Raw genomic sequence first — 11,683 nt, 5'->3', positions numbered from 1 at the left:
GTAAAGCAAAATAAAAATAACTTCTCAGATGGACAAGATGTCATGTTCTAATCTCATGAAACTCTAAATGCTACCAAGATGATATTTTCCACTGAAAGCTGCCATGCTAACAATTTGTAATCTATTTTGTTAGCCTGGGGCAAATTTTGTGTGTGAGAGTTTAAAAATATTTGAAAAGCAGCTTGAAAAGAAATGCAGAAACCCATTTTTGTAGGTACCTCTGAGAACTTCTATAATCCATTTTAAATCAAGAAAGAATGGAATACATCCTAAATGTATTATAGTGCTTAACTCTCTCACTCTGTCTGTATGTATCTAGAAGGAAATAATTCCTCACATAAATCGTGGAAAGCATCCCAATAATATTGGAACATTGGAAAATATACCTCTGAAAAGATCACTATTTGTGCCTGAAAAGGGAAACTGTACATTTGCTTTTGAATATTAACATGAGATAGACATGTCTGCTCTCCTAACTGTGTAATCAGAGATTTTACTCGGTTTAATAAAACAATTCGTAATGACATGTCTTTGAGTGTCTTAACATGCTCACTCTGCAATATAGTAACATAGAGAGATCTGATGACTATATCACTGTACCTCTTTAACCAAAAGCCCAGTGTTATAATGATTATTGTATTGTCTCTGATATTGACATGGCAAGGATTTGTCAACCTCTTAAAACTCCCTAAACAAACAAATAGAAACTGTAATGGGACTCAAGAAGGAACCTTAGGAAACAACTGGGCTGTTCCCTTTACTTTGCCCTATCCTCCTCCCCTTCAAGTCAATAGCAAAAACTCCCTGGGCCCTGAGCAGCCAGAGGTAACAATTCCTGCTCTCCCAGAGGTAAGCGAACGAATGGAGAGACGTGCAGGCTACTTCCAGCCGAGACTCCATACCCTCCGCCAGAGAGGGACACATCCCAGTGACCTACAGAGATTTCTGATGAGGAGCAAAACCGAACGGGAACGAACTGATCATCCTCTCACAGAAGAAATGACTCACTTCTGGGAACTAACAGCTCCCTTCAGCAGGTGACAAAGCTATCAGCCTGGCTCCGCATGCTACAGCCGTTTCCTTCTAATCTTGCACGCGGCCGGGCGCCTGTATTGCCCAGCTTTGCGTTATTTCCCTTTACGCTGGTGTCAGGTACTGTGAAGAGGAAGAGCGGGGGGGAGGAGATGGCTGGAGGGTTCCACCACAGGCTCACGCAATGCAAACTCTGCACGCAACTGGGAGGCGACAGGCAGAGGAGGGGGAAACTTTCCAACTTCATAAACCCTGAAAGATGAAGGAGATTTTCCCTCCTGCCAGAGAAGTCCGCGAGCCCACAGCCCCGCCAGCCGTTCAACTGGAACCGCTTTGCTAAAACGTTCACCAAAAGGCAGGAAACCTCGAAGGCTCAGCCAGTCCAGATGGGTTGGGGCCAAAGGCAATTGACAAAGAGCCGGGTCCCGTAGGGAAGAACCGGGCGGCTGTGATTTGTCAATACCAGGCTAACTACGGGCTGGAGGCTGCAGCTGCTGGTGGGATTGAAGCCAGGAGAGACAGTGCCAGAAGACTGCCCAGCCGGGCTCCGGCTCAACTCAGGGGGACACTAAACTGTCCTGTAAGCCGCTCATTTGCTCCAGCAGGTTTTGGTTGCCCCATCCCCCGGGCTCTATGCAGGGATCACATCTGGCTGATGTCTATTTAGTCTGAACCAGGCAGGCTGTTGAAGTGCGAGCTCTGAAGGGTTAACACGCTCGGAAGATTAGCACAACGCACGATGCGGGATCGGGTGCAATTGGCATTTGCCTGCACATGACCTGCCAAGCTCCGGGTGACAAGAACCTGGGCTTCTAATGAGTTTCCCACAGTCTGGGATCTGAACCTCACTGCTGCGCTGCGTGCTGAGTCTCCTGCTGGGGCTGCCCAATTGCACGGATCACAGCTGCTGCGGGCTGCCCGGATCCTCCCACTGGAGCCCAGAAATCTCCGATGGAAGCATTTTTCAGCAGGTCAGTTTTATTAGAGATTTTTTTTAAAAAGCTGCCTTTCCCCTTCCCCCTCCCCCCATATTCAAATTAAAAGACAAAAAGTGAAGCACGTTTAGATCGTTGTCTAGGAGCTCTTAGTTACCACACTGGTAACTGCTATTTGGGTGTGAATGATATTCCTGTATCACTGGGGCTGTGCCCATCTCCCTCAACCCATGCGTGCATACTGACTGTTACCAGTTCACGCCTACCGCTAATTAAAGTCAGGAAGGGGGGAAGCTTGTCCTGATTTACAGTCTCTCGCTGTTTCCTTCCAAAGACAATTAGGAGCGGGGCGCGCAGATTCCAACCCGGTAGACGCATTTGTTTTGCAGTAGGCACAGCCGGGCGGTGACACTGCTGGCATCACCTGCCCGACCTGTATAAGGAAGAAGCTTCTTGCAGCTTCCACGTCGCGGCAGTTGCTTACAGCGAGCGCATCCTCCTCTCTTCGCCCGCTCCTGCCGTGGGAGTCCGCTCCCCACGAGGCAAACTTCCCCTCTCGGCCGGGGCGAGCGCTTCCCCAGCTCTCCAAGGCCAGTGGTGCCTGATTGCGGTTTTCGCTCAGCACCCAGCCGCGCGCTAGGCGCTTTCTAGGCACATCTCAGGCTCCGCAGTGACATGATCAGCATCGCTCGCTGGCGTCGGGGTCAGAACTTGTTCTATTTACACTGGCCGCGCCTGCGAAGCCGGCACATCTGCAGCCCCCCACTGCCCCCGCCTTTTGCTGCACGGCAGGTGCGGGCACACGAACCCTTCCTCCAGAGCCCGACCTGATCTCTGCTTCTCCCCGCAGCATGGCCCTCCGGCGGCTGGAAGAGGCGCTCTCCAGCATCCCGCCGCTGCAGAGCGCCCTGCTGCTGCTCCTCTCCCTGCTCGCCGCCATCCACCTGGCGAAGCTCCTCCTGCGGCAGCGGCGCCTGGAGCCCCCGGGCCCTTTCCCGTGGCCCCTGATCGGCAACGCGGCTCAGCTGGGCAGCGCCCCGCACCTCACCTTCGCCCGCCTGGCCCGCACCTACGGCGACGTGTTCCAGTTGCGCCTGGGCAGCCGGCCCGTGGTGGTGCTGAACGGCGAGCGCGCCATCCGCGGGGCGCTCATCCGCCAGGGGGCCGCCTTCGCCGGCCGGCCGCGCTTCCCCTCCTTCCAGCTGGTGTCCGGGGGCCGCAGCCTGGCCTTCGGCGGCTACTCCGAGCTGTGGAAGCTGCAGCGCCGGCTGGCGCACTCCACCGTGCGGGCCTTCTCCACCGGCAGCCCGGCCCCGCGCCGCCTGCTGGAGCAGCACCTGCTGGGCGAGGCGCGGGCGCTGGTGGCGCTGCTGGTGCGGGGCAGCGCGGGCGGCGCCTTCCTGGATCCCGGGCACAGCCTGGTGGTGGCCGTGGCCAACGTGATGAGCGCCCTGTGCTTCGGCCGCCGCTACAGCCACGGCGACGCCGAGTTCCTGCGCCTGGTGGGCCGCAACGAGCAGTTCGGCCGCACGGTGGGGGCCGGCAGCCTGGTGGACGCGCTGCCCTGGCTCCAGCGCTTCCCCAACCCGGTGCGCGCCGCCTACCGCGCCTTCCGCCAGCTCAACCGCGACTTCTACAGCTTCGTGCGGGGCAAGTTCCTGCAGCACCGCCGCAGCCTGCGCCCCGGGGCCGCCCCCCGCGACATGCTGGATGCCTTCATCCGCCTCCAGCAGGCGCAGCCCCGGCTGCCGCTAGAGCACGTGCCCGCCACCGTCACCGACATCTTCGGGGCCAGCCAGGACACCCTCTCCACCGCCCTGCAGTGGCTCATCATCTTCCTCATCCGGTGGGTGCGCTCGGGCTGGGGCCGGATCTCCCCGGCGGAGCCATCCCAGACACCCAGCGCGGAGGGGCGGGGGGTTAAAGGCAGGGGCGAGTGCGAAAAGGAGGGACACTTCTTCCAGGGAGGGTAGAGTTGTGTATATAAAATAAAGCCCCTAATATAGGGACAACTGGTCACCCTCGAACCAGCGGAGTGGGGTGGCCGCCCAGCCTGGGGCTCTCATTGCGCCCTGTCCCTAACCAACGTCCAAACCCTTCATCTCAGGAACCAGCATGAACCGAGCATCCATCCCTGCTAGTGCAAGATCCGAGCCCTTCGCCTCTCCCTCCAGGCCATGAACTAGAGCCCTCGGAGGGGAAGGAGGGTCGAGGGGCTTAGGATAGGGGAGACCTGGGCTCAGTTCTTGGCTCTGCCATGGACCTGCTGAGTGACCTTGGCTAAATTTGTGCCTCAGTTCCCCAGCGGTAAAACCGGGATAATGCTGCGTCCCTACCGCAGTGGGGTGGTGGGAGGATAAATACATTTAAAAGACTTTGAAGAGTGCTATATAAAAAATAGGTATCACCAGTAATAATCCTAGACCACCTTAGCTACCACAAACAGGGATAAACCTAGAGTCCCTCTTAGTGCATGATACTAGACCTAGACCCTCTTCACTACTGTTGCTACATCATCCTGACTGCAGCTGTTTCTTTCCAGCAGCAGGACGCCCTCCCGGCTTTCTTGTGGAAGCCGAATGTGAGAATCCTGTCACAACTTTATTTTAAACAAAAAATCCTCTAAGGGAAACATGGCAGTGACCTCCCCTGGTTAAGGCAAGAGCTTCCAGCAAGGGTTAAAATAATTTACAAATACAGAGTCTGATTCTGATCTCTCTTGGGGGGAGGAGGAGGAGGAGAGCGAGAGAGAGAGAGAGATAAGAATCGGGCCAACCTGGCTTTTTGTTGCCTTAGGCAGGGTGTGTTTCATATCAGTTTATGAGACCCAGGTATGGCTACATCCTGCTAGTTGAAGTCTAAAGAATAAAGTTGCCCCTTGCCAGCCAAAATTTCAGCGTTCTGGGAAAATATACCCATCAGTTTCATTTAAATTAAAAAAAAAAAAAGGCAGTTTTCTTCTCTCCCCTGCCATGCTTCTGAAATGTGACAGTGAAGTTGCGTCACTGATCACATAGCAAGTCTATTGCTTTCCCCACTCCAGTTCCTCAAACGCAATTAGATGCAGCTGTTGGAAAGGATCCATATATAAAAGCCAACTAAAATAAACAATGCTTCTAAACTAATAGGTCTAGCTGTACAGAACATTGTGTGTGACATAAGACAGACAAGTTGGAGTGAATCCTGCAACCAAAATCTAATGTATTAAATATGCTCCGTGAACAAATTGGCCCGTTATTGGAGGTGAATGCTTTGATTGCCAGTGATGTGCAAGTATCAAACTGAACTGATCTGGTTATTAGCTCTTTGTTTCTAGTAGAAAGTACACATAAGGTAACAATCCTGTATTTGTGGGCACTAAAGTACCTTAGTTGTTCATGATTAACTCACACGGAAGCTCTGGGAAAACTGCCAAAAACTAAAGATATTTAAAAAAAAACCCAAACCCCACTGCACTCCAGTAAACGTTACATAAAGATACAGGCTGGCAAAAAGGCAACAAAACAAACCCAAAAGTAACAGATTTTACCAGGTCAAGATCAAAGAGATCATAGGAACAGGATAATATCTACTTAAACAAGATAAAGAGTTCACGTATTGGTTTACAAACCCTCTATTATGTTATTGCTCCTATAAGGTGGGTACCTTTATTACGGTTGCATGACTAGTGAAAAACAGTCTCAAAACTTTAGAGCAGGTGGACCCATTGCGCACCGTATGCTTATAAACGCACCATAATATTCACCTCGCAGAAAATGATTATACTCAGCAAAAATCTTACAGTTGGAAGAAGCATTTAAATAACAAGAAACTGGTGTTACCTCCTTTTCCTCTACCAGCGTTTCCTTAACCATTTGCACTTTCTGTGGACGTTATCTCCTTAGGCTCATCTACTTAGCTGCTGCTTAAAAGCCACACATATTTAACACCTTAAGAGTAAGGGTATAATTACTAATGTTTACATAACCTGTTTGGCATTCTAACTGGAGTACTGTACATTTGGACTTCGTTTGCCATGCAGACATACATTTCACAAAGGGATCTGACCTCTCAGTCCTCATCCTCAAAGGAAACCGTCACAACACTTTCAAAAGATGAGCCTGGGAGCTTAAATTCGTAACTTTGCTAGACACTAAAAATCATGGTCTTAATAAAGACACTGGATTTATGGTTTATTACAACATTCTGTAACTCACTAATTCCCCTTTTTGTCTTATGACTACAGAGGTATTAATGGGCCACTTCACCTTGAATAGTCCCTTAGTTTAGCATAAGTAGGGCTTTTTCTATCTGTTTGATCCTTGTATTAGCTATGACACTCTGAATACCTTTCCCAAATTTGAGGAAGAGCTTTGTGTAGTGGCAAAGCTTGTCTCTCTCACCAACAGAAGTTAGTCCAATAAAAGATACTAACTCACCCACCTTGTCTCATGGAGACATACTGAGACAGAGGGAGACACAGGAACTTGAAAAGCCCAAACATGATGAGTTAAAAATCAAGCTTCAAAAAGTTTCAAAAAATTATAGATGTGGGAAGACAATAGAGCTATGTTGCTTTTAGAGAGGGAAGGAATGAGGGCTTAAAAAAATCAAACAGAGGAAAAAATAGGCTGATCTCCCTTGCTACAATATTTTTGCTTGCTTATTTCTTTTATAATCTCTCCCACTTGGAGATCCTTCTCCAAGTTTATATAACAAATTTGGAATAATTTTTTGCTAGTGATCCTAAATACAATGCAGTACCATGAAAAAGTGTATTCTGATATTAGTCATAGTAAATATCCACAAACAAAGATCTGAGTGCTCATGAACTTTTCTGTTCTGATAGTTTATTAGATAAATATTTTAATTTAAAAAAAACACTACATACAGCTCTAATCCATGTGTAATATAGTCTCATATGTGTTAATTCAAACATCAATGGAAACAGATTTAGAGGTTACATGTAGAGCTGGTCAAGAACCAGCATTTCCATTCCGTGAGAAATTCCTACTTTTGGGGGCATGGAGGGGGTGGGGGGAGTAATTCTGATTTAGAATGAAAAGCTGAAATTTAAAATTCAAAAATAATTCATTTAGTGTCATTTAAATCCATTTTGTTTCAGATTTTATATTGCATTAAAATATACAATACACATTAAATATTAAATGTAATATAAAATACAATTTTAATATAGCAGGCTAAATTAAATTATAACACTATTGAAACAAATCATTTTGACTTTTTCCCACTGAACGTGTCATAGTCAATATGTTTCTATGAAATATTTTATTTTGACAACTGCATTTGACAAAAACTGTGAAAAAAATTTGAGCAGCTTTAGTTAAATACGATTCTTTCAAAAAGAAAGTCCGTTGTTTGAAAATGTAGATTATATTTGCATAGATGACATGTGTATATATATATATATATGTTTAAATCCCAACAGATATCCAAAGGTGCAGGTTAAAATGCAAGAAGAAGTGGATAGGATTGTTGGCAGAGATCGCTTGCCCTGTGCAGAAGATCAACCTCATTTGCCCTATGTTATGGCTTTCCTTTATGAATCCATGCGTTTCAGCAGCTTTGTGCCAGTCACTATTCCACATGCCACCACAGTCGACACCTCCATAATGGGCTACTTCATTCCCAAAGATACAGTCATATTCATCAATCAGTGGTCAGTGAATCATGACCCAGAAAAATGGTCCAACCCAGAGGATTTTGAGCCAACAAGATTCCTGGATGAGAATGGATTCATTAACAAAGATCTTACTAGCAATGTGATGATTTTCTCATTGGGTAAACGTAGGTGCATTGGAGAGGAGTTATCCAAGATGCAGCTCTTTCTTTTTACCTCCATACTGGTACACCAGTGCAATTTTATTGCTAACCCAAATGAGGACTCTAAAATGGAATTCACCTATGGGTTGACCATTAAACCTAAGCCATTTACAGTTAATGTCACTCTTAGGGAGACTATGGATTTGCTAGATAAAGCTGTCCAAAGACTGCAAGCAGAGAAAACAGCTACTGAAAATCATCTATCAGCAAATCTGTGAACACTGACGTTTGAATAAAAGATATAAGGATGCTCCCGCCTCTCTCTTTTTAGACTTAAAATAAAGTAAATAATAATATGCAGTACTGGTGAGCTCTTTGTAGTATACCAAGTACCACAAAACACCGGGGAGTGGAACTGCCCAAGCATTAAGCAGGTCCTTTTTTTTAATTAGAGAGAGAGAGAGAGAGAGAGAGTGTGCACGCGAGGGGAGCCTTATAAAAATATTAAGTACTGAAATACAGGCAAAAAATGTGATTTAAAAGTAAATTTGTTTTTGGGGTAACAGGCAGAAGAAAACAGTTATTTTAACACCCTCCTCATTAACTGCCTGGCTGGAGTGTCCCAGCCACTCCTTGCGCAACCCTTTCCATGTCTCATTGCAGCTGTCTCAGCTCTAATTTGCCTTCAAAGACTCTACATCCCAAAGTGAAATCTTGTGTGGAAAGAGGTGCCTAGATTGTTGGAGCTAGATTCTGCAAGTGCCCTATGCAGGGAACTGCCATGGGCTCATGTTACATCCTGGGACATGCGCTGGGATGTGTTTCAGTGCCTTGACGATAAACTTTCAAATGAAGTTGGGTAAAATGCCAAGCTTGCCTTTAACGTTCCAAAGTATTTAAAGTATGACTACAAAAAGACTTGTTTATGAGCACAACGGAATTTTGAAATGTATTTCATAATCTATATGTGAACAAATGGAATGTACTGAAATTCATTACATCTCAAGCAGAAAGATTAAAAGTGGTAAGTCACCAGATAGCAGATATGAGATATAATCCATTAATTTATTCATAAGCAGAAGCAAAGGTACTGATCAAAGGAAAAATAATAGATATTTTCATTAGGAAAACCTATTTAAGGATGGCCTTTTATTGTGGACTGTTTATTTTCTCAGCTAAAAGCTTATGCCTGATTCTGCCAATCTTTAGGCACATGCCAACACTTAATCACATGAGCAGTCCTATTAAAATTCACATAGGTTTGCAGGAGGACTTGTGTCTTAGAATTTTTGTGCCACTAAGATCAAACAACATGTGGAATAGATATAGTTATGTTCCTATAATCATTCTATTAGCTGGAGTTAAAATTATGTCTATGATGGTTCATCATGTACTATTAATGTGATCTACTTCCAGTAAGGACATGAAACAAAATAATGGGAGTTTGGATTACATACAATTATTGGGGCCCAATCAGGATAATTTGGGCATTTTGTAGTTTGCATTATTTCACAAAACATTTAAATTTCAAATAGCCTTGTGATCATCTGTTAAGTAAAACAGACATGAGAAGTATTTTAGTCTTGAACCACTCTGTAATGGTTATATAGGATAATGAACAACACTCAGAGAACCTGCTTTTTAATATATAAAAGTGCAGACCCTGCAAAGTGTTGGGCACCTCCTGTGAGACACAAACCACTCTCTACTCTAAATGAAATCCATGGGAGTTAGAGGCACTCAGCACATTGCTTGAGGTGTGTAGACTATTGCAAAATCAGACCCTATGGTATACAGAGGAATATGGGCCTGGTGCTATAAACATGAAATCAGTGGGACTACTTGATGGAGTGAGGACTGCTTACATGAATAAAGATTTGAAGGACTGAGCCCTATATTATACAGTAGGTGACAATCCTACCCCCTATTGACAGCAATGGCAAAATTCACAGTGCTTTTGGATGGGAGCAACGTTGAAGGCCTGATCCTGATCACACTGAAGTACATAGGAGCTTTGCTATTAACTTCAAAGGAATCTGTATCAGGGTCTTTAAAGCATTGCCCCCTAAACCCAGGTAGCAGGGACACACCCGACTCAGCTATTTCAAATCTCTGATTTTGTAGGGAATGTACGTCCATGTTTTTCAAAACTAAACATTAAAATCAAAGGCTTTTTTAAATCTAAAAGGGGTATCCCTCAGGTATTTTGTGGACTACATAAAATCTTTGATATCCCAGAACTTAGCCTATATCTGTGAAATGTTGTATAACATTCTTAACATAGTCATACTCAGATCTATACTAGATCAACACATTTTTCACTTATACTTTTATATGTCCATAAAAATGTCTGTAACCTTCAACAGAATAGTTATTCTAATTCAAGGATCATTGTTTTCTATTTCAGTAAAAAATACTGTTTTTGTAATTTTGTACTTCTCCCAAAAGCTTTAAAATATGTATCTGTCATAACATGACTGTCATTCATACGGTTGAAATTGATTTGTGTGGATGTCTATGATCAGGTGATACACAGTATAAATGCTTGTCAAATATGTGCATCATACTATCACTGTAAAATTCTTCAAGTTTATTAATACCCAGATAAAATGTATGCAGTTCTTAAACAGCTAATCTTTGTGGTCATTTTAAGATGGATCACTGTATTACCAAAATATTAAATAAAAATTATTCTTACAATAAATCTGCTTAGCTTATACTTCATTTTTTGGGATTTGGATAAACAAAATCATTATATATGTTGCATGCTTAACCTGGGAAAAGTCAAATGATGGCATGCCCCCCCAGAGTTAGTCAGGCCAAAGAATTGCTTTGTCCCTGCTAGACTGGGACAAAGCAAATATTTTTCCTAAATATTTTCCCCCTGAGATTAAGGTAGAATTAGTTTGGGCTATTCTTCTTCTTCTAGTCTTTTTGCATTCTTTCTTCTCTCTCCATCTTTTCTCCCCTCCTTTTATCTTTGGGTCCCCGTCCCACCTTTTGGTCTTCCCAGAACTTCCTCCTCACAGTCTATTTTTTTTCTCCCCCACAATTTCTTTTATGTGAAAAACATTCCCTGTTAACTCTGCCACAATCTCTCAATGCCATCTCACCTTTTCTGATCTCCCCCACCTCCTGTTCACCTTTCCCCAAACTCTGTCACACCACTTTGTGTTCCTCCTTCCCTGGTTCCTCCCTCCTTTCACTGGTCCCCACCACTCCTGACTGCTTTTCTTATCTCCTCTCCCCTTCTCAAGTACTCCCTTGCCCACTGTCTTCCGGCTAACCAACCCATCTAATGTCTGTGCTTCATAGCAAAATATATTGGCTAGCCAGCTGTCCAAAGCTGGAACTCAGACTCCCTCCTCAAGGTTAACCAGCACATTTTTACTCTTCATTGTTGCTTCTTCAGTGCTAACAGACCCTCTCTTGTATTATGCAGGCAGGGGAACTTGGCTTGAGGTTTATACAGGGCAACAGCAGCTGCCTGTTACTGCCAGTTCTCAGCTAGCCTGAGGAAAGATGCGGGGGTAGAATTTACAGCTGCTGAACAGGTTACAAGAAACTTCTAAATCATGTCATTTTAGGCCAGCAATCACAGTTTACAGAAGTGAGGCCGAGCAAAGTGCTAATCTGTTAAACTCCACCAGGTCCCAGTTTAAAAATGATGATGACTGTAGCAATGATTCTAGATTGGGCAAGGGTGTATCCAACAGCAGAAAAGTCACACCCCCATCAGATTCCCTAATGGCATATGTCATTACCTCCCTAACCTGTGAAAGGCTGTCATTATGGCAACGAGAGAAAAATAGGTGCTGCTCCGAGAACGTGCTGTATCATGACAGAAACAAGTATAAAAATGAGTCAAAGTTAAACAAATACATTACAGAAATCTCTTATTCAAATCCCCAAATTATTTTTGAAATCCTCTTGATGTGTTGTAAAAAATGGGG

General features: G+C 44.9%; 1 protein-coding gene across 1 annotated transcript; it reads left to right on the top strand.

Moving 5' to 3' along the window:
- Positions 1–1,169: 1,169 nt before the first annotated feature.
- Positions 1,170–10,422, top strand: LOC117874620 (cytochrome P450 1B1). The gene is made up of 3 exons (XM_034764926.1): positions 1,170–2,003; positions 2,818–3,813; positions 7,396–10,422. The coding sequence occupies exons 1-3, from the start codon at positions 1,984–1,986 to the stop codon at positions 8,006–8,008; spliced, it is 1,629 nt and encodes a 542-aa protein (XP_034620817.1). The 5' UTR covers positions 1,170–1,983; the 3' UTR covers positions 8,009–10,422.
- The last annotated feature ends 1,261 nt before the right edge of the window (positions 10,423–11,683 follow it).

The sequence above is a fragment of the Trachemys scripta genome, chromosome 3, assembly GCF_013100865.1.
Source record: "Trachemys scripta elegans isolate TJP31775 chromosome 3, CAS_Tse_1.0, whole genome shotgun sequence".
Lineage (NCBI taxonomy): Eukaryota > Metazoa > Chordata > Testudines > Emydidae > Trachemys > Trachemys scripta.
The sequence above is the reverse complement of the archived record's forward strand: the minus strand, read 5'-3'. Positions and strand labels throughout refer to the sequence as shown.

Bases quoted from the DNA above. Each gene is read 5' to 3' on its own strand.
- LOC117874620 (XM_034764926.1), top strand. From the start codon at position 1,984: ATGGAAGCATTTTTCAGCAG. The intron at 2,004-2,817 runs GTCAGTTTTATT...TTCTCCCCGCAG, and splicing joins ATGGAAGCATTTTTCAGCAG to CATGGCCCTCCGGCGGCTGG. The intron at 3,814-7,395 runs GTGGGTGCGCTC...AAATCCCAACAG, and splicing joins CTCATCATCTTCCTCATCCG to ATATCCAAAGGTGCAGGTTA.